Below are 22741 nucleotides of genomic sequence, written 5' to 3'. Positions count from 1 at the left end.
TAAAACCTATTTAAGAAATTAATGTGTCAAGGGGTTCGAGGAAACCTTCCGTGGGTGGGAAGCTGCTTAAAGTAAAGGGCAGGCCATTTTCAGTTCAGAGAACAGTCAGCACAGAAGACCCCAAGGGATGTCTCCTAGGATTCCTTTTCTTCATCATTTTCATCAGTAACCTGGACGAGGGAGTGTGCAGTGAATTCTCAGAGCTTGCAGATGACACTAAGTTAGTCATTGGACTAAGAATAAGTCTTCTGTATTTTGGTAAGACAGGTAAAACTGTCACTGCAAAACCAATAAAGTCTTGATTTCATCTACAAGCTGTGCTTCTTTCTACTCGTAACAACCTGCTGAGTTTACCACAGCCCAAACTCACAGAAACACCATGCAACCTGGTCTCATTTCAATCTGACAAGTTATGTATTGATGGCTCTGTATTGAGCCATTGGGTGGTTTCTTAAGGCAGTGCCGATGAACTTTCTCAGCATCCAGGAGTCAGTGCCACACTCCAGACTGGGCTGCATGTGGGGGTCTGGGAGCACTGGGGCGAAGGGAGACGTGACCTTTCAGCTCAAATCACAACTGTTGGACGCGTCTTGTTGCTGCTGAAAATGTTACCGGGCTGGAATGAGAGCACTTTGGCTGCACACCTGGCTTCCTAGATACTTGGCAGCCCTTCTTCAGTCTCAGCAAGTCTGGCTGCATGTGTAAAAATCTTGCAAAAACAGCTATTGCACATATGTAGGTCAATGCTCTAAGGCATGCAGAGATGGCTGAGCACATCTAGGAGGCATCAGCTTTTTCCGTGCTTGTGCTTCAGGATAGGTACAGACACACACCCCAGCAATCCTAGGTGGAAAGACCAACATCCGCATTGAGGAGGTCAGGAGCTCTGGGCCCAGCTGACTCAGTGTCATTGCACAGATGAGAGCCCCTTCTCCCCACACCTCCATTGCTATGGCCTATTTGTCTGAGAAAAGGGACTTCCTTTGGGGAACCTCAGGCAGTCACATCTCCCACATAATGGACCGGGAATGGGATAAATATATAGAAGGCTGTAGATACTGCAGTGCTCCTTTGTTCAACCAAGACAATGGCGGGAGCCTAGAAACAGGATACACCTTACCTGCAGCATGAGAAAGAGTTTAAAAATTCAGGACCCTCCAGAGGCACATGGATGACAAGGTGGAGCAGACAGCCTCTAAACTAGTATTCCCCAGCTGTTTTACCACGTGCAAAATCTCTTGGATATGCCGTGTATTATATCAGTGCCACTTTGGAGTTAGTAGTTTGCATATACCTCTGTGGATTGGTTTAGTTTTCACACTGTAAACGATGGGGTTTAACACAGGGGGGACAAGAAGGTAGATATTGGCCATGAGGACATGGATCAGAGGAGACGCATGTTTCCCAAACCTGTGCACCATGGATAAGCCAATCATCGGGATGTAATAAATCAGCACAGCACAGATATGAGAGACGCAGGTGTTTAGGGCCTTGAGGCGCTCTCTCTTGGATGCAATGCTCAGCACAGTCTTAATGATCATGACATAAGACAGCACAATAGACAGGGAGTCGAGCCCAAATGTGGCCAGCAGGGCAAATAAGCCGTACATGCTGTTCACCTCGACGTGTGCACATGGCAGCTGGATTAAGTTGGGGTGCAGACAGAAGGAGTGAGCCAGCACATGGGATCTGCAGAATGGCAGCCTCCTCAGAAGTATCGGCAAGGGAATCAAGATGCTCACACTCCTCACGGTGAGCCCCAGCCCAATGAGGCCTATCCGTGGGTTGGTCAGGACAGATGCGTATTGCAGGGGGCTGTAGATGGCCACGAAGCGGTCGAAGGCCATGGCCCACAGCACCCCTGAGTCCATGATGGAAAAGCAGTGAATGAAGAACATCTGAGTGAGGCAGGCATCAAACCCGATCTCCCGTGAATCAAAGAGCAGCACGCTCAGCACCGTGGGGAGCGTAGACAGAGACACCCCAAGCTCTGCCACAGCCAACATGGAGAGGAAGAGGTACATGGGCTTGTGGAGGCTGCGCTCTGCCTTGATGACCAAGAGAACCGTGCTATTGCCTAGGATGGAAATAAGGTACATGCAGCAGAAAGGCATAGCAATCCACATGTTCCCACCTGCCATTCCTGGCATTCCGGTTAGAAGCAATGTAGAAGGTCTAAGGAAGCTGTTGTTGCTCATTTTCCTAAGGCAACATCTTTGTCCTGTCCAGGTTCCACTATCAGATCCAACACATCCTACAAAAGAATTGGCAGAGGTCATCAAAGAGTAATCATGCAAAAAAGCAAAACCTCTCTCATTCCTCTAACGGCCATGAGAGGATCCAGACTTCGGAGTTTGCCATGAGACATTTGATGTCTGTGAGCTGTTCTTAGCAGGGACTAATGCAACTCCCAAGGAGCAGAAAGCTCACCGAGATGGATGGATACAGCACCTAAGTGGAGGTTGAGTTATGGCCATCTCTGGGCCATGGCAGTGCGAGATGGAGAGCAGATCGGCAGCTGGGGTACTCTCTTGAATGTATTGCAACAGAGGGCAGAAAGCCTTCACAAGTGACGTGCTAGATGAGGGGTGACAACAGACCTGTACCTCATACAGACAGCCTGCGGTGGCCATGGAAATCAAGGGGCCAGATCACCAGCTTTTCCTTGTCCTTCTGCAGAAGGACAAGGGGAGGAACACGGTGCACACCTCTAGACCTGTACCTTGAGACTGCCACACAACTCTCTCACCCTGAGATCTCAAAGTGCCTTCCAGTGCTTGATGAAGGAGATGCCTACATCACTTCTGTGTGGGTGTCTCAGAACACCTGCTCTCTGCTAGCTATAAACTTTCTCTGCATTTTCTCTCTCTGTGTCTCTCTCTCTGTCTTTTTTCATTATTTGCACATATACTTTCGTTCTTTCTTTCTCTGAATATGTAGACCTGATGATTTTTTCCCTTCCCTAAATCATCTGGGCACCAAATACTTTATACAAGTGCCTTTCCACAAAGTGCTGGCTGCATCCTCCACACTGTGCAGAGCGGAGAACCAGATACTGCTGCAGCATTTTGCAAGATCCAGCCAACAAGCCTTCTTCAGCAGGCTGCTGAGAAGCAGCACTGGGAACATCTGCTAGCCTGAGACCAAAACATTCAGAACTCAGGAATTCTTCCATGCACAAGTGCTAGTGCTCTTTTCTGGTAAAAAGCACACAACCACCAAATTGCTCTGTCAGAGAGAGGAGAGCTCTGGCCATTAACAAGCCCGCAGTGCTGTGGCATGCAGGAAACACCCTGCTACGCTGAGAAAACAAGATTTCAGTGCTACTCACCCACCACCAAACTCTTCTAGCCACTTTCCAAAACACAGGCAAGGACTGCTCTTCATAGTCACCTCGCCTGGCTGTAGGTATCTGCCGTGTAGACAGCTGCATCTCTGCTGCTTGTCTGGGCTCCCACCGCTCACTGGAGGGAAACAGGCACTGCCAGAAGGCAATTCATCTCCCCCAAAGGTAGATGCCTACCATAGTCCAATGAATGGTGCTCACTGCCCTCAGACAACAAGAAAACCATCTGAGGGTAAGGAGCTCTTCAGTAGATGTGCAGTCTCTAGTTCAAACTCATTAACACCAATGCTACAGCAACACTAACAAAGTGATCTGAAATTCTCCACCAGCCGACATGTGAAAAGCAGCCCAACAGAAGCAGAGAACTTTTGCCTGAAATAGGGAGCAATGCCCTAGTACCATCAGCCTGAGCATCTTGCCTGCAGGCAGCCAGAGAATGTGCTTTTATAGCACTGCCCCACAAAATCTCACTGGATTCACAGGATCCTTAGGGACTTCTGCTGCTTTTTTCGGTTGCTCCACTGTCTAAAAGCAGATGATGTAAATGTAGTGTTAACAGTGACTTCCAGGGTCAAGTCAGAGGCTGCTGTGGAACTGCATTAGGTTAGCACCAGGAGCTAAAGAGCTTTATAATCCAACCAGAATAGCTTGACATCAAACGTGTAGTAGAGAGTTTCTCACAGTGGGACTCCAGCTCCTGACAAGCCTCTGGGAAGTGCTACCACTTTTTTTCTGAAGAAATAGGATGAACTGAGTCGAAATTAAAGTAATTGACTGAATGGGCCAACCAGACTCCCATTTTCTCTGCAGCCTAACAGCTCCTTAGCTCCAGCAGAAGTGTATTTGCTCTTCCTGGAGGCCCTCTGCTTGCTTCCCTGCTGGTATCCACCTCATGGAGCGACAGCAGAGCCTGGAGCCCCTTCATGGGCTCTCATGATAGCCACAGCTGCTACTGAAGATAAAGAGCTCTGAGAAATGCCAGGCAAGGGCAGACATCGCCTCTAGATCCACTGTGTTGAGTGCTGTTGAGTTTGCACTACAAATACAGCAGAGGTCCCTCATGCATTTGAACATTTGAGCTTGAATTTGGGGCACCATCTGAGCCGCATCTCATTCTGCTTCCTACACTTTTCAGATGTAAAGCACTGGTATTGTAAAATGTGTTTGCTCGTTTATTGGGATTGTTGACTTGCCTTAGTATAGAGAAATTCTGTTAGCAATGCTCTAGCTGTGATAGGGCATGCTAAGTAATTCCATCAGTGAGGAATTCCTGTATTTTTAAAAGGGTTGACATTGCATGGGACTTCTGGAATTTGCTAGTATAGGATTACTTTTGGTTTTACCTTCTTTGAAAAAAAGCACGCTGCTTAAAGGTAAATTTTATTAATTTCCTTCTACAAGGACAATCCCCACTCCTGTCTGAGCACCTTTCCATCAGAAAGTCCAGGGAACACCAGTCATATCAGGAGAGCCACTGCAGGAAGCTCTGCTGGAAATACTCAGCCTAAGAGAGAGACTGAAACTCTTTCAACCGTGAGGGGATCCTTTTTCTTGCTTGGTAGTGAATGAACGTGAACAGTGAGGGGTCTAGATTCTGGCAGAAGTGAACACGCCATCTCCCAGTGGTGCAAAAGCCAGACTGGATGACTTTCTGCCAAGTTCTGCCATGCAACAAATGAAATCCCCCCCTGGACTGTACTAACAGAAGAGAGAATCTAGCCATTCCTACAGGAGTGCCCTGTTTAAACTCCAGGCATTGAGGAAGGGATTCTCCTGAAAAAAGGGTCATAACTTTACCCCTCAGGAAATCTGCCAAGGTCCTCAGTAAATTCTGTGCATGCTTTGAGGCACATAGGTGTGGGTCAGGTTGCCTTCTGCCGGAAGAGGAGGACCACTCTGTCCCGGATCGGTTTGGTTCTCACCCCATAAATGATGGGGCTTAACACGGGGGGCAGCAGCAGGTAGAGATTGGCCACCATGATATGGAGAGAGTGGGGGATGTTCTGCCCAAAGCGGTGGGTGAGGAATGTGAAGAGGGCAGGGGTGTAAAGTGCCAAGATGACACAGACATGGGATGCACAAGTGCTGAAGGCCTTGAGCCTTGCCTCTGTGGATGGCAGCCTCGTTACTACCTGCAGGACTTTTGTGTAAGACACAAATATCACGATCACATCAAACCCCGCCTGCACAAAAGCCACAAAGAGCCCGTAAATGGCATTGACTGTGGTCTCCCCACAGGCCAGCTTCACCACAGCCATGTGCTCGCAGTAGGAGTGGGAGATGATGTGCCGCTGGCAGAAGGGCAATCTGCGGAGCAGGAAGCAGAAGGGACTCACCAGAACGACCCCGCGGGCCAGCACCAGGCTCCCAAGGGTCACCACCACCGGCACGGAGAGGATGCTGGAGTGCCGGAGCGGGTAGCAGATGGCAACATAGCGATCCAAGGCCATGGCCATGAGCACGCCTGACTCCACTGACGAGAAGGCGTGGATGAAGAACAACTGAACAAGGCAGGAGAGAAACCCAATCTCCCCAGAGCCCAGCCAGAAGATGCTGAGCATTTTGGGTAGAGCGGCTGTGGAGAGGACGAGGTCGGTGAAGGCCAGCATGGCCAGGAAGAGGTACATGGGCTCATGCAGACTTGGCTCTGTCTTTAGAAAGACGAGAAGGGTGATGTTCCCCAGCACAGCAATGGCATACATCATGCCGAAGGGGAAGGCAAGCCAGAACTGCTCCTTCTCCAGCCCAGGGATGCCAACCAGGAGCAAAGTAGGAGGGTAGGAGACGGTGGTAGAGTTTGGAGACGACATGAAATGCTTTTTGTCTCCTGCCTCCACTAAGAACTCTTATGCCCTGTAAAAAGGTGTTAAACACCCTGGAGCTGATACTGTCAGTGGTAAACACAGACTGGGTTGAGGTACAGTCTGGGTGCTCAAAACCCCCACACAGACAGACAACCCTCTAACAGCTGCTTACATTAGGTCAGGAGAGCACTTTTGAAGCAAGTGTCCTGCCAATTTCCAGTTCAAGAGCTTGATTTCACATCATGGGTGGTCTTGGAGCATGCAGCCTGGATTGCTCTAGGGTGAAACCAGATTGGACGATTCCTCCCAGGAACACATCTGCTACTCTGCAGCCTTCAAAGTCCAAGGGACCAGAGTAGACCTGCTCCAAAGGGAACCTGCTTGAAATGTGTGTAGTGGGGGTGGGAGGTTTTAAGCACCAGCCCTTTAGCTCTACAGAAGCTGTCTTTTTGCACTGTGGTGCTTGCTCACGTCAACAGCAGCAAGGAGTGTTTTCCACGGTCGAGAAGCAGCACATCTCAGTGGGGATGGGAAACACTGAGCCAGTGCCATGGTCTTTTGGCAATGCCCCTACAAATGTAGCCTGCTAGCGATGTCCATTCTCCCCCCTACAAAAAGACAGGAGCTTACTCCATCTGCACATGTTGCTCAGCTCATGCCTTGTCCCTGGGAACTGGGAAAAAAAGGTTCCTTGAAAACAAAAACCCCTGCAACACAGACTAATCCGGTACTCCTGACCTTACAAGACCCTTCCAAAGTCTGCCTGGGACCAAGACCACTTGCCTCAGAGAGCCAAAGAGGGACCTGGAAGTCGAGCAGTGGAGGAGACAATAGCAGCCTGCAAGAAAGCAGGTGGGCTCTTCCCTGAGCATCTGCTTTGAGCTGAGCTGGTTTCAGGAGCTGCTCTGCTCCCTCTGCAGCTGGCACTGGGATGTCCCAGCCCATCACCCCAGCACTGCCACCAGGCCCTGCCACAGCTGGGTCGTGGCGGACTGTTCTTCACACCTTACAAACACTCACGGCTCGGGGACCACCTTCAGTCTAGCAGAAACTTCCTGGTTTTTACGCAGCTGCAAATAGCCTAGGGATGGAAATTCCTGATCTTTCCCTTTCTCTAGTCCACCTCCTTCCTCCCAGCTGCCTCCATTGCTTCTACTTGCCTTACTCCTTCATTCTCCCATGGAGAGCACCAGCAACGTGGACATACTTCCCAGGCCAAAGCAGCAGGAAATACAGACCACTTGCCCGTCAGCTTTGCCGGGGCTATTGCAGCACTTGCTGCTGCTGCCCAGGAGGAGCACGGACATGAAGGACTGTGCTGCAGAACAACCAGTCTCTGCCCTAACCCTCAATACTCACCTGCCTGCTGCGGGGTTCCAGGCAGGGACGCTGCACTGAGGAGACCAGCAGATAGTTATATATCTGCCAGATAAACCCCAGCAGGGAGCTCTGCCTTTCTCCTGCTCCTTCCTACGTCATTAGAGAAAGAGAGAGAGAAAGCAACAATTTTAACCCCTTCACTGCCAATGACCTCACAGACAGCTCCATTTTGCCCAGTTTGATTTCGGTTTCCTTGCAGTGTATTTAGTTGGAGGATGACTCCAGAGCAATGGGCTTGTTCAAGATTGAATCACAGAACTGGGTTTTTAAATGATTACTGCAGCAGGATTTATGAACTACTTCCCAAAGAGCAAAAATCCATGCTTTCTCTGTTACAATTTTGCTTGTAGCCCTAGTACATGCTGTGAGAGGGAAATCAATACCCCCATGCCCATTATATGGATGATGCCACTGAAGTGTAACGACGTCCTATAAGCAGAAGCAGATGTAGGAGCCTGTGTTGTGTTTATTGACTTAGTTTCAGAGGTCTGCAGCACGCTGCACGTGGTTTTGGTGTTTTTTGTGGTGTTCAATAGAGAATGTCTCTGTGAATTCTTTGTCAAAGCCATTTTGAATTAAAAACTAAGCCTTGCAGGTCAAGCCACCAAATGAAATCTTGGGCCACCATGTCAACCCCCAACACAGCCTACCGGGACCACAGGAATTTCTGTCATCACTGGGGTTAAGAAAGATGATGCAATGGCAGCAGCTGTTATCATCTGTGTCAGAGATTCCCCAACTTTCTGGACACAGGTGCCAGCACTCAGCCTTGCCACATCCCACCAGGCTCTCTGAGGCAGCAGCACGAACCACCTTTGCTGCAGCGTCCCGGTCCCTGCAGGGCAATGCTCCTTGGCTAAAGTCGGGACAAAAAGATGGAAAGGAAGGACCCCATGCAGTTTTTGCTGGCACCCAGGGGAAATCCCTCATGCCTCCCTACTCTGAGGCTCTGTTAGCTGTCTTCTTGAAAAATAGATGGCTAGGAAATAAAATACAGTGTTTTCAGGATGGTTTGTTCATTCTTATTATTTTTCTCTGAACACCAAAGGAAACAAAAGAAGCAACATATGGAGAATGAGCAGGAGCCCTTTTTCAATGCCACGGCCTTCTGGAAGGACTTTAGGTCCGTAACCCATCTCTGGAAAATTCATTCACACTTGCCCAAATCATATTAGGCAGGTACAGGTTCGTTTCATTCTTATGAATAGTTGTCACCCTTCTAAGCTGTAATAAAACAGGATATGACAAAAAGGACAGGGTACAAAATTGCCTTGAAGTCCCAGATGGCAACTACTTGTAACTTGCTTAGAGGGCAATATTTATTTTGAAATAAAGCATGCTTTAATTTGGCAGGAAAGGTTATAAAAAGATCTGTTTCATGGAAACTGAAGCTACAGACTACACTATAGACTACAGGCTACAAAAGGATGCACATTTTACAATGTATGTTAGCTTGCAATTGCAAGAAAATGTACCAGACTGCAGTGCGTTTTTCTCTCTTCAAGGCCCCAAACCAAGACAGCACATGTCTTTGGTAAGATGCCTGTTTCAGCACATCTAGACGTTATGGACAAGATGCAAGATGCTGTGGGTGCAACCCTTTGACCTGTGTTGACCAGAAGGACAGAGGGGCATAAAGTTTTTGTGTGGACTTAATATCCGCCAAATACAATCCCACAAACTTCTTTTGGTGCCAGTTCTTCCCATGAGGGATCTGGAATAGTGCTGATGGAGGCACAAGGTACCACAGGGCCAAATAAATGTCATACCCCATAGGCAACAGTATGATGAAGCTTTTCAGGAGAAGAAGGGCTTCTGGTTCCCCTGCCTCGCTGCTTCTCAGCCTGGGACCCGTAAACCACTTCTGCATGCTCACACCTGGCAGTGATGGGGTAGGAGAGCTCCCGGAATCCAAGAAAGAGAGACTCTGCCATTTTGGGGGTGGAGGCATTATTCTTTGCTTTCAACCTCCTCAAAGGAAATCCTTGTTCACTGCCAGCTTTCCATGTATTTTCCTTTCTTTGTTTTTCCAGAATGTTTCCTTCCTTTTTCCCACATCAGCTCGCTTTTTTATGCTTATACGTACAGGGGCCACAAGGGTACGTGTCAAGGAGAGGAAGGCTTCCCGGAGAGGTTGTGCAGTCTCCCTCCTTGGTGATTTCTAGCATCCAACTGAATGGAGCCATGAGCAAGCGTGTATTTCTGGCATATAAATGCAAATCCTTGCCACAGTGTGCCCTTGTGGCAAAGGAGGCCAACAGCCTCCCGGGCTGCATCAGGAAGAGCATGGCCAGCAGATCAAGGCAGGTGATCCTTCCCCTCTACTCAGCCCTGGTGAGGCCACACCTGCAGTGCTGGACCCAGTGCTGGGCTCCCCAGTACAACTATAGTATTAAATTATATAAATCGGAAAAAAGAGTCTGTCTGTTGTAAAGAATGGTGTGTCAAGGACACATCAGTCATGTGCATATTGGGATGGAGGCAGGTGGTGGGATCAGCTGCCAGGAGCTGTGGGTGCTCTCTCTGGCCTTCCTTAATCATGGGCACACATCTCCCGTCTCCGTGGAGCCTGCCCTGCTGCAGATACACTGCAAAGGCTGTGGGCTGATGCAGAGCTGTGAAGATGGAGTCACCCAGGTTTGCAAAACAGGCTGAAAGTGTCAGGTGGAAGATAAAACGTATTTTGCTCCTAACAGATATTGTATGCAGTTTTTACAAGGGTTGAGAAAAAGAATTAGTCAAACATCAGTGATAAGATAAGTAATGGAGTCTCGGCTACAAAAAATAGTAGGGGGTGTGAGTTTTATCATGGTTTTCAGAGAAGAGTACTTGTTTTCTCTACACTGAAACACTCTCCGCAACAGCCGTGGCATATTGCCTGTCTATTGGGAATGAAACTTTCAAAACTCCTGCTGAAAGGTGTAATGGATTAATAACACCTCAGAGCCTTGGAAGGAATTAGTATTCATATTCTAATGTCAATCTAAGGAGCATGCTAACTGGAGGACTCTCAGATATGATCTGTTCTGGTTCCCACAGTCACCAGAATTACAGGAGCAGAAAGAACATTTCTCTTCACTTTCCAAGAGAGGAAAGCCAAAACAGTCTTTAACTGACTCTGTGCTGCTGCTGCCAGGGTTATGCATAGTGTAAGGCGTGATCGCATGTCTCTGCAGGGAATTCTTCCCTGTCAGAAATGTCAGCACAACAGAGGATTTCTCAAGGCAGGTCTTGCAGCTAGTGAGACTTGAATACATTCATAGCAACATGCAGGCATCCCTGTGATATGTTGGTTTTGTTTTCGCTCACGACTTGAAATGAGGAGAAGCTGCAATGTACTTTGCTTTAGTAAAAGATGCCTTCTTGATTTTGAGATGCAAATAGCGGCATTGCTTCCTCCAAGACACAGTGTGGAAATACCCAGGCTAGTGTCTGCTTCCGCAGCAGCCGTTTCTGACACGTCTGTTATTTAGGCTGCCCTGCTTGCTGCGGAGATGCTTGGACAGAAAGTGGGTCTGTCAGTGAAACAAGGGGCATTTGTGCATGAATGGTTTCCTTTTTCCCATGTGTAAACTGCTGGGTTGAAAGGTGCTTATCAGATGACACTTCCAAAGGACGCCTCTCACAAGATACCTGTCCCTCCATATGGGCAAAACCCTTATGACCAAGGACAGCCAGAGCTTGGCACCTCCCCAGCTCGTCTGCACGTGTCTGAGCGGGTTGGCACATGCTTTGCCCAGCACAGAGGCAGCCCCGTTGCTGAAGGGGCTTCTTGCATCAGCACTTTGACAAGGCGGTGCTCACAAAGCCTCTGCCTGGTCCCCCTCACCTGCTGCAGGTGAGACCACCCGTGCCTGTGCCTCACCTGTGCCCAGGTCCCCCCCAGGTCCCTCTGCACAACCCCACCGTCCTCAGCAGGTGCAGAGACCGGCATTTTAGAGCTAGGCTGTAGGAACAGGTTGCAAGCACTGGCTGGCAACAGGGCCACAGCACTTCTCCTGTGTCACCAGCAAAATCTGAGGTCGTGGCAACTGCAACACTGATGCAAAAGCTTTGAGAACTATCATCTGGATGTTAAGAGGTTTGTGATCCCCCTTAGTAACCTTTGGAAAAGGAGGATTTGAAACTCCACTGTGATTCACCCTATCCGATCTGCCTTCCTCACTCCTTTTCTCCTCCTCCTCCCCTCTGTTTAGTGCTCTTCCAGGCCAGATTACATTTAAGAAGAGAACCAGACACGTGCGCAGTTTCCATCCCAAAAAAGAAGTGGTGGGATCAAGTGTTTTGAAATGATGAGGCATGAGCTGCTTTGTCATATCCAAGGACTAAGTGGGCCTTAAGTATAGTAATTCTCTCATTACTGGCACAAAAGAAACACAGAAACCAAATTCTTTTTGTTCTTGTTGGCAGCCTTAGATCACCTGTCCCTCAGTCTTCTTTTGCCCAGCCTAAACAGCCACTGCTGTGCAGGTGGGTCCCCAGGCTCCACCCCACAGAAAGGAAGAGTTCCTGCTGAGGCACCCAGATACTCACTACGCAGGAACAAGTGGACAAAGAGCCCATTTAAGGCAACTGGGCAACATCAGAAAGGAAGCGTTTCTGTCTTTTGCAGCTCTCACATTCCAGCATGGTATCTCTGAAGGAGATACACGCACGTGGCTGTGGCCACAGCAGCAGTTCTGTGGCCGATGGCTGGGGGGGTCCTCTGGGTTGCGTCTGGGTGGCGGACATGGGACAAGTCCCTGAGCTGTGCCCAGGGTGGCTCCAAAGCGATCCTGTCACCGCTGCAGCAGTGCTCAGAGCTGCACAGACCACCACCCTCCTAGATACTGCAAAGCATCCGCTGGCATCCAGGAGACTTTTTGCAAAGAGGTGCAAAGGGGTACCTTGTTTTAACCAACACTCAGCGATGAAATCCAAGCAGTGGTTCCAAAGAGCCATGTCTCCACATTACCCTCCAACCTGGCCTGGTGCAGAGCAGCAGTTCCACCCTGGAGCCAACACCTTCAGCTGCCGCAACAGGTCACACTCCAGGGGCCCCAAACTGTGTCGGTGACATCCCCACCAGCTGCATCGGGAGATCACAAACTCAACGCGTGCCTGGACACCTGCATGAAGACAGTGAAATGGAGGAGTCTCGATCTGGAGCTGAATCCCATCCTGATGTCTTCTTCATTGCAAATTAATTGCAGCACTGATTGCCTTTGTTCAGTGTTTGGCATTTGAAAAATGTATCTTTCTATTAGAAGAAGGGAGAAAGAAAAACTCCATGAAAATTAGATGTTTTCTGTTTATTTCCTGATGAGATTTCCATAAACATTTAGGATCCTTGTGGCTGTTCTTGCAGCTCCCTTGTGCTGCTGCCAAGGTGATGGCAGGGAGAGGTGCCATTAAACCCCTGGAGTGTGCAGCTGGTGACCTCAGCCCCTGCACAAGGTCCCAGGGGACCCTAATCGGTGCTGGGATTTCACATGGGCATTATAAAAACACACGGTTTCCTCCACATGTGGAACATCCAGGCACGAGAGTGATGCTCTGTCCTGCTGCCTGGTCTGCTGCAGGAGCAGAGCAGAGCAGAGCAGAGCGGAGCGGAGCGGAGCAGAGCACATCCGAAGGGGCAACACCTTTTCATATGTAAGTCTCAGCTCATCTTGATGTTTTAATTTTGAAAGTGTCATTTTCCATTCAGATTTGGTGAGAAAGGAGAGCTCTGGTTAGCAATCAGTTGCTTACCTATTGCTGTACTCCTGCAGCTCTTTCACACTCTCCATCATCTCACCACCCAGGTAGCTCTTACCAGAGCACCCCTTGTGTATTTTTCTACCTTTCCACACATGTCTTCATTGACTGTTTGTATCTCTTCCTGGCACAGTCCATTGCCTGCTCCTGATGTGTTCCCCGGCCACCTTGCAGAGACTCTGCAGGAATGCAGTGTGGGATATCCACTGACTGAGGGAGGGGGCATTTCTGCAGAGAGCAACAGCCAGTGCTCTAACACCATATTTCAGGCAGGATTTAAAGCCCTGAAGCCAGTCTCTGAGAGCTGTGTTTCTTCATGGCATCCTTCACAAAATAGAGGTTATTCCCTGTCTGCTGATGGGACAGGGTCTTGCTCCTTCCCCTGGAGCTGGGGCAATGCAGCAGGTGACCTGACTCCGCTGGCCTTGCTTCTGGGGAGCCTGGCAGATGGTGCTGCAAAGCGTGACCAAGCAAGCAGCTAGAAAAGCAATGCTAGTCTTTTCCCAGTTTAATGCATATTCACTCAAGTCAGAACAGCTGATGATGCACAGAGTGAAGAACATAAACTTTTATTTTTGCAGGATGTCCAAAGCAAGTTAGAGAGGATGAAGAGGAGGCCTGAGTTCAAGACTGAGCACCCAAATTCAGGTACCGAGAGCTATTCTTGCTTACAATAATCAGAGCACTCTGGAAAGCTGTCTGCTAATGCAGCTTCTCCAGCCAATGATTTAGCTGGCTCAGTAAGAACTGGAGGCACAGATGTCTGCAGCTTTGTCTGAGATGTGGGGCAGCTGGGAAGAGACTCATTCCATTTTTCATGACACATGAATGAGTTTAGCCACGTGCACCCAAATTAAGCAATGCCACGTCCCCTGTTTGCATAGGCAGATGGAAGATGAAATCCTGGAGTGCTGAGGGCTGGAGAAGTTTGACTTTTTCCATATCGACGACTGTAACCCCTGAAGAGAACAGCAGACAAGTCCAGCAAATGCTTGCTGCTCCCACAGCAGTTCAGTCTATAGGTGTGTTTTACAACTTTTTTTAACCTGCAACCCCCCCACCCCTCCCAAAGGTGCAGAGCCTGTATCCAAAATGTAATCCCTTTGACAACAGCTTTGCTTGTATTAGTTGTATTTCGTATACCTCTCTTTCTCGCTGAGGCATCTGTGGGCCATGGCGTGGAAGACCTTTGTGAACAGTTCTGTAGAAGTAATGAGAGCTGGGTTTGTGTGTGCGTTGCTTAATGTTTTTACCTGTAACTATTAGTTGTAATAACATCACTGCTAAGAGTTCTAGTTGCTCTATATAGACTGCTAACATGCATGTCTACTGAAACACCTCTCACTTCTGCTAGCTCGATATGCTATCAATAGAAGTTGTAGTAATGGCAACAACAATTACAATAATAAAGTAAAGGAAGATGATAATGTTCTAAATTTGCTGATGCCTTATGAAAGTTAGACCTGCCAGACTGCTCATGTCCCCTCTGGGATCAGAGTGGGTGACAGATAAATTTCAGCAATTGCTTCTGTTTCTATCACTCCTGGGAGCCCTTGTTCTTGAGCACAACCCCATGGTGCCAGGCGCTGCACAAACACAGGACAGAGGAAAACTTCCACCTCTTCCCCTTCATCTTTGGCAAGGGGATAGGTTGAGGTCAAAACTCAGCAGTCAGGTAGAAGGAAGTGCAGGTGGTTTGCAGGGAGCTCCAAACAAGGCATCCTGCATGGGACGAAAGACAAAAATCTGAAAAGCTAGCGAGTGAGCCAGCGGAGCTGCCTGGGTGGGATGGTGCCTGTGAGCAAGGACAGACAGCATGCTGGAGGCCTCGTCTGGGAAAGGCAACAAGAAGCTGTCCTCTGTTGCAGTAGCTCCTGGGCGGGTGGAGGGCTGCCTGGAGGAGGTGGGGCTGATCCAGATGGTGAGCAGGACAGTGGTCCCCCCAGCAGCGTCCTGCATGGAGGTGGGTGGAGGGGTAGGCTGTGTGCATCAGGGCCTGGGAGCAGAGATGGGAAGAGGGCTGGAGGACAGCTTTATCTGGGGGATGGAGAGGGAAGGCTATAGACAGTTTGTGAACTTGACGTGCCTGGGTGTCGACAAGTGGAGAGAGACTCAGATGGACCTAGAGACCAGGGCCTGAGTGACAGGGCAGGACAGTGACGTTGCTTACAGTGACTGAGAGAAGGGACTGCAGCAACATGTTGGCAGGGATGCAGCCCTGCTGCAATAAATAATGCTAATATCTGCTTTACAGGGGAGGAACCAAGAGGAAATGAAAGAGGGACAACAACTGAATCCAGAGCTCCCAAATTCTACCCTCTGCTCCAGTACATCTTCAGGGAGGAGAAAGAAATGAGATCTTCACACTGAGTCCCTGCCTCGCATTCTGCTGGCAGCTTGCTTTCATCTCCCTGTGAAATCGCATCCTATGCTACCTTGGAACATTAATGAAAAAGGAGGCCTTCAGCTCAAGCAGGGCTTGAGCCTGGAGCAAGCATGTCCCCACAGAACAGCACTGATGCCCTGGCCTTCCTGCTCGTAGGCATTCCTGGGCTGGCTGATCTCCAGCGCTGGCTTTCCATCCCTTTCTTTCTGATGTACCTCCTTGCACTTCTGGGAAACTGCACCATCCTTCTGGTTGTGAGAACATATCCATGGCTCCATGAGCCCATGTACTATTTCCTCTCTATGCTGGCCACCACAGACCTGGGTCTAACCCTGTCCACCTTGCCCACAATGCCACAAGTGTTCTGGTTCAATGCCATGGAGATCAGCTTCCCAGTCTGCCTCCTCCAGATGTTCTGCATCCATGCCTTCTCCTTCATGGAGTCCTCAGTGCTTCTGGCCATGGCCTTTGATCGCTACGTGGCCATCTGCTACCCACTGAGATATTCCGCCATCCTTACGCCTACAAGGATTGCAACGGTTGCACTGGGGATTGTCTGCCGATGCACTCTCACTCTGCTCCCGTTAATCTGCCTGCTTACACGCATGTCATTCTGCAGGTCCCGTGTGCTTTCTCACTCCTACTGCCTGCATCAGGACATAATACGGCTGGCATGCACAGACACCACGCCGAACAACCTGTATGGCTTAACTCTAGTGCTGCTGATAGTGATCCTAGACCCAGTGCTTATCACCGTGTCCTACATCATGATCATTAGGAGCGTGCTGGGCACTGCCTCCAGAGAGGAACGGGCCAAAGCCCTGAACACTTGCATATCTCACTTCTCTGCTGTCCTGATCTTCTATGTCCCCATGGTCGGCCTGTCCATTATACACCGCTATGGGAAGACTGCTGCACCCATTAGCCGTGTTCTCATGGCCAACATCTACCTTTTCATCCCACCTGTCTTGAACCCTATCATCTACAGTTTGCAAACCAAGCACATTCGCAAAGGCGTCACCAGGCTCCTGTGTCAAAGGCTGGCCTGGCCTGGCCGTGGCCAGCAGCCCGGGAATCTCTAAGAACTGGGAAGCTTGCCAAAAGGAAGGGCATAGAAATTCTGACAAAATGTGACAGGGCAAACAGAAAGAGGAGCTTAAGAGAGCTCAAAAAATCAATGGGAAGAGCACCTTGTGAAGGATGCTCAAAGGGACAGTTAAATGTTCACTAACTTTATGAAAAGCAGCAGTCCAGCTAGGAAACTGATGAACTACGTGGTGACCCAGGGTGAGAGTCTCACTCAGAGGTGACAAGGCTCTGGCAGAGAGGCTCACTGAATTCTTTGCACCAGATTTTGCCACTGAAGGTGGTGGCTAGACTCTTACACAGTCAGCACAGAAGACCCCAGGGGATGTCTCCTAGGACTCCTTTTATTCATCATTTTCATCAGTAACCTGGACGAGGGAGTGTGCAGTGAATTCTCAGAGCCTGCAGATGATACTAGGTTAGTCATTGGACTAAGAATAAGTCTTCTGTATTTTGGTAAGACAGGTAAAACTGTCACTGCAAAACCAATAAAGTCTTGATTCCATTTACAAGCTGTGCTTCTTTCTACTCGTAACAACCTGTTGAGTTTACCACAGCCCAAACTCACAGAAACACCATGCAACTTGGTCTCATTTCAATCTGGTAAGTTCTTGTAAGCAGAGAGACTACTTGGGTCACAAGTCGCACGGAAGTGTGTTTCAAAGCATGGAGTTTAGGCAGTGCTGACTGAAGAAAACCCAGCTGCATTGTGGTAGGTACATGTAATCCACTTGTTTGTTTCATTTTAACCAAAAAGAGACTACAAAATAGGAATTCTTGCAGTGAGTAATAGCAGAACTGAGAACACTTCTGAGGGGCTGTTGATACATCTCCTGGCTGCCAAGAGAGACAAGGAAGCCCCATGAAAGCTTGTCTGATCCAGTACTCCGTCCTGTCCACCTCCAAAGCAGGCTTTGCCCGTTTGAGTCACATCAGCGAAAGCTCAGCAGGCAACCTGTAAAGCACTGACAAGCTTTCAGTTCTCAGTCTTGCTTGGAATACACAAAGTATGTTTCGTTATTTTTCTGTGATTTCCCTTAGGTATTCATGTGCCCATTTAGGCATCAGTAAAGACCAGTATTTCTTGGTTGCTTTCATGACAGGTTTATGGAGAGGAGGGGAGAAAAGAAGGCAGGAGTTTTCTTGGTCCTTCTCAGCCCTGCCTGGCATGACGGATGCTCACATCCTCGCAGCCCCTGTGAGGAAGGAGCAGGCCTTTGAGGCACAGCCTTGTCCACAGCAACTACCACCGCCACCACCATTTCTGGTTTCTTTTAAGTACATAGCACTGCTTCATCTCTCTGCTTTCTAAGCTTTTGCCAGAGCAATCCTGTTCAAATCAATGGAAATCAAAGCAGAGAGAAGCATGCAGAGCAGGCAGGATATTCTGGGATGAAACCCAGCTCTCTCCTTTAGGGTGATCTCAGTCACTCCCTAGGATCTGTATTGAGTAGATCTCCTCCTGTGTAACAGGAGCTTAAACACTCCGCGCACACACAGACACCTCCTTTCAGGTGGTGAGGCTGGGAGCTGGTCCTCCCATTGCTTTAGCACAGACAGGACGCTGGAGCTGGACCTGTGCAGGGCAGAGGCTGAGCCATTCACACCAGCTGATGATCTGACCTGTCCCCTTGTTCCACATAACTCTGCTCTCGCTACAACCCGAAGGTGTCCTGAGCCCCGTGTTACTGCAGTGACATGGCCTAGGCTCTATTTTCATTGGCTGCAGTGGGGTCTGTATTGAGCCATTGGGTGGTTTCTTCAGGCAGTGCCGATGAACTTTCTCAGCATCCAGGAGTCAGTGCCACACTCCGCGTTGGGCTGCATGTGGGGTCTGGGAGCACTGGGGCGAAGGGAGACGTGACCTTTCAGCTCAAATCACAACTGTTGGACGCGTCTTGCTGCTGCTGAAAATGTTACCGGGCTGGAATGAGAGCACTTTGGCTGCACACCTGGCTTCCTAGATACTTGGCAGCCCTTCTTCAGTCTCAGCAAGTCTGGCTGCATGTGTAAAAATCTTGCAAAAACAGCTATTGCACATATGTAGGTCAATGCTCTAAGGCATGCAGAGATGGCTGAGCACATCTAGGAGGCATCAGCTTTTTCCGTGCTTGTGCTTCAGGGTAGGTACAGACACACACCCCAGCAATCCTAGGTGGAAAGACCAACATCCGCATTGAGGAGGTCAGGAGCTCTGGGCCCAGATGACTCAGTGTCACTGCACAGATGAGAGCCCCTTCTCCCCACACCTCCATTGCTATGGCCTATTTGTCTGAGAAAAGGGACTTCCTTTGGGGAACCTCAGGTAGTCACCTCTCCCACATAATGGACCGGGAATGGGATAAATATACAGAAGGCTGTAGATACTGCAGTGCTCCTTTGTTCAACCAAGACAATGGTGGGAGCCTAGAAACAGGATACACCTTACCTGCAGCATGGAAAGAGTTTAAAGATTCAGGATCCTCCAGAGGCACATGGATGACAAGGTGGAGCAGACAGCCTGTAAACTAGTATTCCCCAGCTGTTTTACCACATGCAAAATCTCTTGGATATGCCGTGTATTATATCAGTGCCACTTTGGAGTTAGTAGTTTGCATATACCTCTGCGGATCGGTTTAGTTTTCACACTGTAAATGATGGGGTTTAACACAGGGGGGACAAGAAGGTAGATATTGGCCATGAGGACATGGATCAGAGGAGACGCATGTTTCCCAAACCTGTACACCATGGATAAGCCAATCATCGGGATGTAATAAATCAGCACAGCACAGATATGAGAGACGCAGGTGTTTAGGGCCTTGAGGCGCTCTCTCTTGGATGCAATGCTCAGCACAGTCTTAATGATCATGACATAAGACAGCACAATAGACAGGGAGTCGAGCCCAAATGTGGCCAGCAGGACAAATAAGCCGTACATGCTGTTCACCTCGACGTGTGCACATGGCAGCTGGATTAAGTTGGGGTGCAGACAGAAGGAGTGAGCCAGCACATGGGATCTGCAGAATGGCAGCCTCCTCAGAAGTATCGGCAAGGGAATCAAGATGCTCACACTCCTCATGGTGAGCCCCAGCCCAATGAGGCCTATCCGTGGGTTGGTCAGGACAGACGCGTATTGCAGGGGGCTGTAGATGGCCACGAAGCGGTCAAAGGCCATGGCCCACAGCACCCCTGAGTCCATGATGGAAAAGCAGTGAATGAAGAACATCTGAGTGAGGCAGGCATCAAACCCGATCTCCCGTGAATCAAAGAGCAGCACGCTCAGCACCGTGGGGAGCGTAGACAGAGACACCCCAAGCTCTGCCACAGCCAACATGGAGAGGAAGAGGTACATGGGCTTGTGGAGGCTGCGCTCTGCCTTGATGACCAAGAGAACCGTGCTATTGCCTAGGATGGAAATAAGGTACATGCAGCAGAAAGGCATAGCAATCCACATGTTCCCACCTGCCATTCCTGGCATTCCGGTTAGAAGCAATGTAGAAGGTCTAAGGAAGCTGCTGTTGCTCATTTTCCTAAGGCAACATCTTTGTCCTGTCCAGGTTGCACTATCAGATCCAACACATCCTACAAAAGAATTGGCAGAGGTCAGCAAAGAGTAATCATGCAAAAAAGCTAAACCTCTCTCATTCCTCTAACGGCCATGAGAGGATCCAGACTTCGGAGTTTGCCATGAGACATTTGATGTCTGTGAGCTGTTCTTAGCAGGGACTAATGCAACTCCCAAGGAGCAGAAAGCTCACCGAGATGGATGGATACAGCACCTAAGTGGAGGTTGAGTTATGGCCATCTCTGGGCCATGGCAGTGCGAGATGGAGAGCAGATCGGCAGCTGGGGTACTCTCTTGAATGTATTGCAACAGAGGGCAGAAAGCCTTCACAAGTGACGTGCTAGATGAGGGGTGACAACAGACCTGTACCTCATACAGACAGCCTGCAGTGGCCATGGAAATCAAGGGGCCAGATCACCAGCTTTTCCTTGTCCTTCTGCAGAAGGACAAGGGGAGGAACACGGTGCACACCTCTAGACCTGTACCTTGAGACTGCCACACAACTCTCTCACCCTGAGATCTCAAAGTGCCTTCCAGTGCTTGATGAAGGAGATGCCTACATCACTTCTGTGTGGGTGTCTCAGAACACCTGCTCTCTGCTAGCTATAAACTTTCTCTGCATTTTCTCTCTCTGTGTCTCTCTCTCTGTCTTTTTTCATTATTTGCACATATACTTTCATTCTTTCTTTCTCTGAATATGTAGATGTGATGATTTTTTCCCTTCCCTAAATCATCTGGGCACCAAATACTTTATACAAGTGCCTTTCCACACAGTGCTGGCTGCACCTTCCACAGCTGTGCACAGCTGAGAACCAGATACTGCTGCAGCATTTTGCAGGATCCAGCCAACAAGCCTTCTTCAGCAGGCTGCTGAGAAGCAGCACTGGGAACATCTGCTAGCCTGAGACCAAAACATTCAGAACTCAGGAATTCTTCCATGCACAAGTGCTAGTGCTCTTTTCTGGTAAAAAGCACACAACCACCAAATTGCTCTGTCAGAGAGAGGAGAGCTCTGGCCATTAACAAGCCCGCAGTGCTGTGGCATGCAGGAAACACCCTGCTACGCTGAGAAAACAAGATTTCAGTGCTACTCACCCACCACCAAACTCTTCTAGCCACTTTCCAAAACACAGGCAAGGATTGCTCTTCATAGTCACCTCACCTGGCTGTAGGTATCTGCCGTGTAGACAGCTGCATCTCTGCTGCTTGTCTGGGCTCCCACCGCTCACTGGAGGGAAACAGGCACTGCCAGAAGGCAATTCATCTCCCCCAAAGGTAGATGCCTACCATAGTCAAATGAATGGTGCTCACTGCCCTCAGACAACAAGAAAACCATCTGAGGGTAAGGAGCTCTTCAGTAGATGTGCAGTCTCTAGTTCAAACTCATTAACACCAATACTACAGCAACACTAACAAAGTGATCTGAAATTCTCCACCAGCCGACATGTGAAAAGCAGCCCAACAGAAGCAGAGAACTTTTGCCTGAAATAGGGAGCAATGCCCTAGTACCATCAGCCTGAGCATCTTGCCTGCAGGCAGCCAGAGAATGTGCTTTTATAGCACTGCCCCACAAAATCTCACTGGATTCACAGGATCCTTAGGGACTTCTGCTGCTTTTTCCGGTTGCTCCACTGTCTAAAAGCAGATGATGTAAATGTAGTGTTAACAGTGACTTCCAGGGTCAAGTCAGAGGCTGCTGTGGAACTGCATTAGGTTAGCACTGGGAGCTAAAGAGCTTTATAATCCAACCAGAATAGCTTGACATCAAACGTGTAGTAGAGAGTTTCTCACAGTGGGACTCCAGCTCCTGACAAGCCTCTGGGAAGTGCTACCACTTTTTTTCTGAAGAAATAGGATGAACTGAGTTGAAATTAAAGTAATTGACTGAATGGGCCAACCAGACTCCCATTTTCTCTGCAGCCTAACAGCTCCTTAGCTCCAGCAGAAGTGTATTTGCTCTTCCTGGAGCCCCTCTGCTTGCTTCCCTGCTGGTATCCACCTCATGGAGCGACAGCAGAGCCTGGAGCCCCTTCATGGGCTCTCATGATAGCCACAGCTGCTACTGAAGATAAAGAGCTCTGAGAAATGCCAGGCAAGGGCAGACATCGCCTCTAGATCCACTGTGTTGAGTGCTGTTGAGTTTGCACTACAAATACAGCAGAGGTCCCTCATGCCTCTGAAGATTTGAGCTTGAATTTGGGGCACCATCTGAGCCTCATCTCATTCTGCTTCCTACACTTTCCAGATGTAAAGCATTGGTATTGTAAAAAGTGTTTGCTCGTTTATTGGGATTGTTGACTTGCCTTAGTATAGAGAAATTCTGTTAGCAGTGCTCTAGCTGTGATAGGGCATTCTAAGTAATTCCATCAGTGAGGAATTCCTGTATTTTTAAAAGGGTTGACATTGCATGGGACTTCTGGAATTTGCTAGTATAGGATTACTTTTGGTTTTACCTT

At 49.1% G+C, this 22741-nt stretch overlaps 4 protein-coding genes across 4 annotated transcripts; 1 reads left to right on the top strand and 3 right to left on the bottom strand.

The window, feature by feature from the left end:
- Window positions 1–1259: 1259 nt before the first annotated feature.
- LOC135327201 (olfactory receptor 51G2-like) lies at window positions 1260–6402 on the bottom strand. The gene is made up of 2 exons (XM_064505308.1): window positions 6323–6402; window positions 1260–2254 (listed from the first exon to the last, which is right to left on the bottom strand). Exon 2 carries the CDS (start codon window positions 2196–2198, stop codon window positions 1260–1262), a length of 939 nt encoding a protein of 312 aa, XP_064361378.1. The 5' UTR covers window positions 2199–2254; window positions 6323–6402.
- LOC135327200 (olfactory receptor 52R1-like) lies at window positions 5079–6333 on the bottom strand. The gene has a single exon (XM_064505307.1). It carries the CDS (start codon window positions 6154–6156, stop codon window positions 5209–5211), a length of 948 nt encoding a protein of 315 aa, XP_064361377.1. The 5' UTR covers window positions 6157–6333; the 3' UTR covers window positions 5079–5208.
- Window positions 6403–15700: 9298 nt separating the features above from the next.
- Window positions 15701–16737, top strand: LOC135327855 (olfactory receptor 51I2-like). Its single transcript, XM_064508897.1, has one exon. The coding sequence runs from the start codon at window positions 15766–15768 to the stop codon at window positions 16735–16737; it is 972 nt and encodes a 323-aa protein (XP_064364967.1). The 5' UTR covers window positions 15701–15765.
- Window positions 16738–19307: 2570 nt separating this feature from the next.
- LOC135327199 (olfactory receptor 51G2-like) lies at window positions 19308–20335 on the bottom strand. Its single transcript, XM_064505306.1, has one exon. It carries the CDS (start codon window positions 20244–20246, stop codon window positions 19308–19310), a length of 939 nt encoding a protein of 312 aa, XP_064361376.1. The 5' UTR covers window positions 20247–20335.
- Between the last annotated feature and the right edge of the window lie 2406 nt (window positions 20336–22741).

This window comes from Dromaius novaehollandiae, chromosome 1, assembly GCF_036370855.1.
Source record: "Dromaius novaehollandiae isolate bDroNov1 chromosome 1, bDroNov1.hap1, whole genome shotgun sequence".
NCBI lineage: Eukaryota > Metazoa > Chordata > Aves > Casuariiformes > Dromaiidae > Dromaius > Dromaius novaehollandiae.
This window is presented reverse-complemented; position numbering and strand designations above follow the sequence as displayed.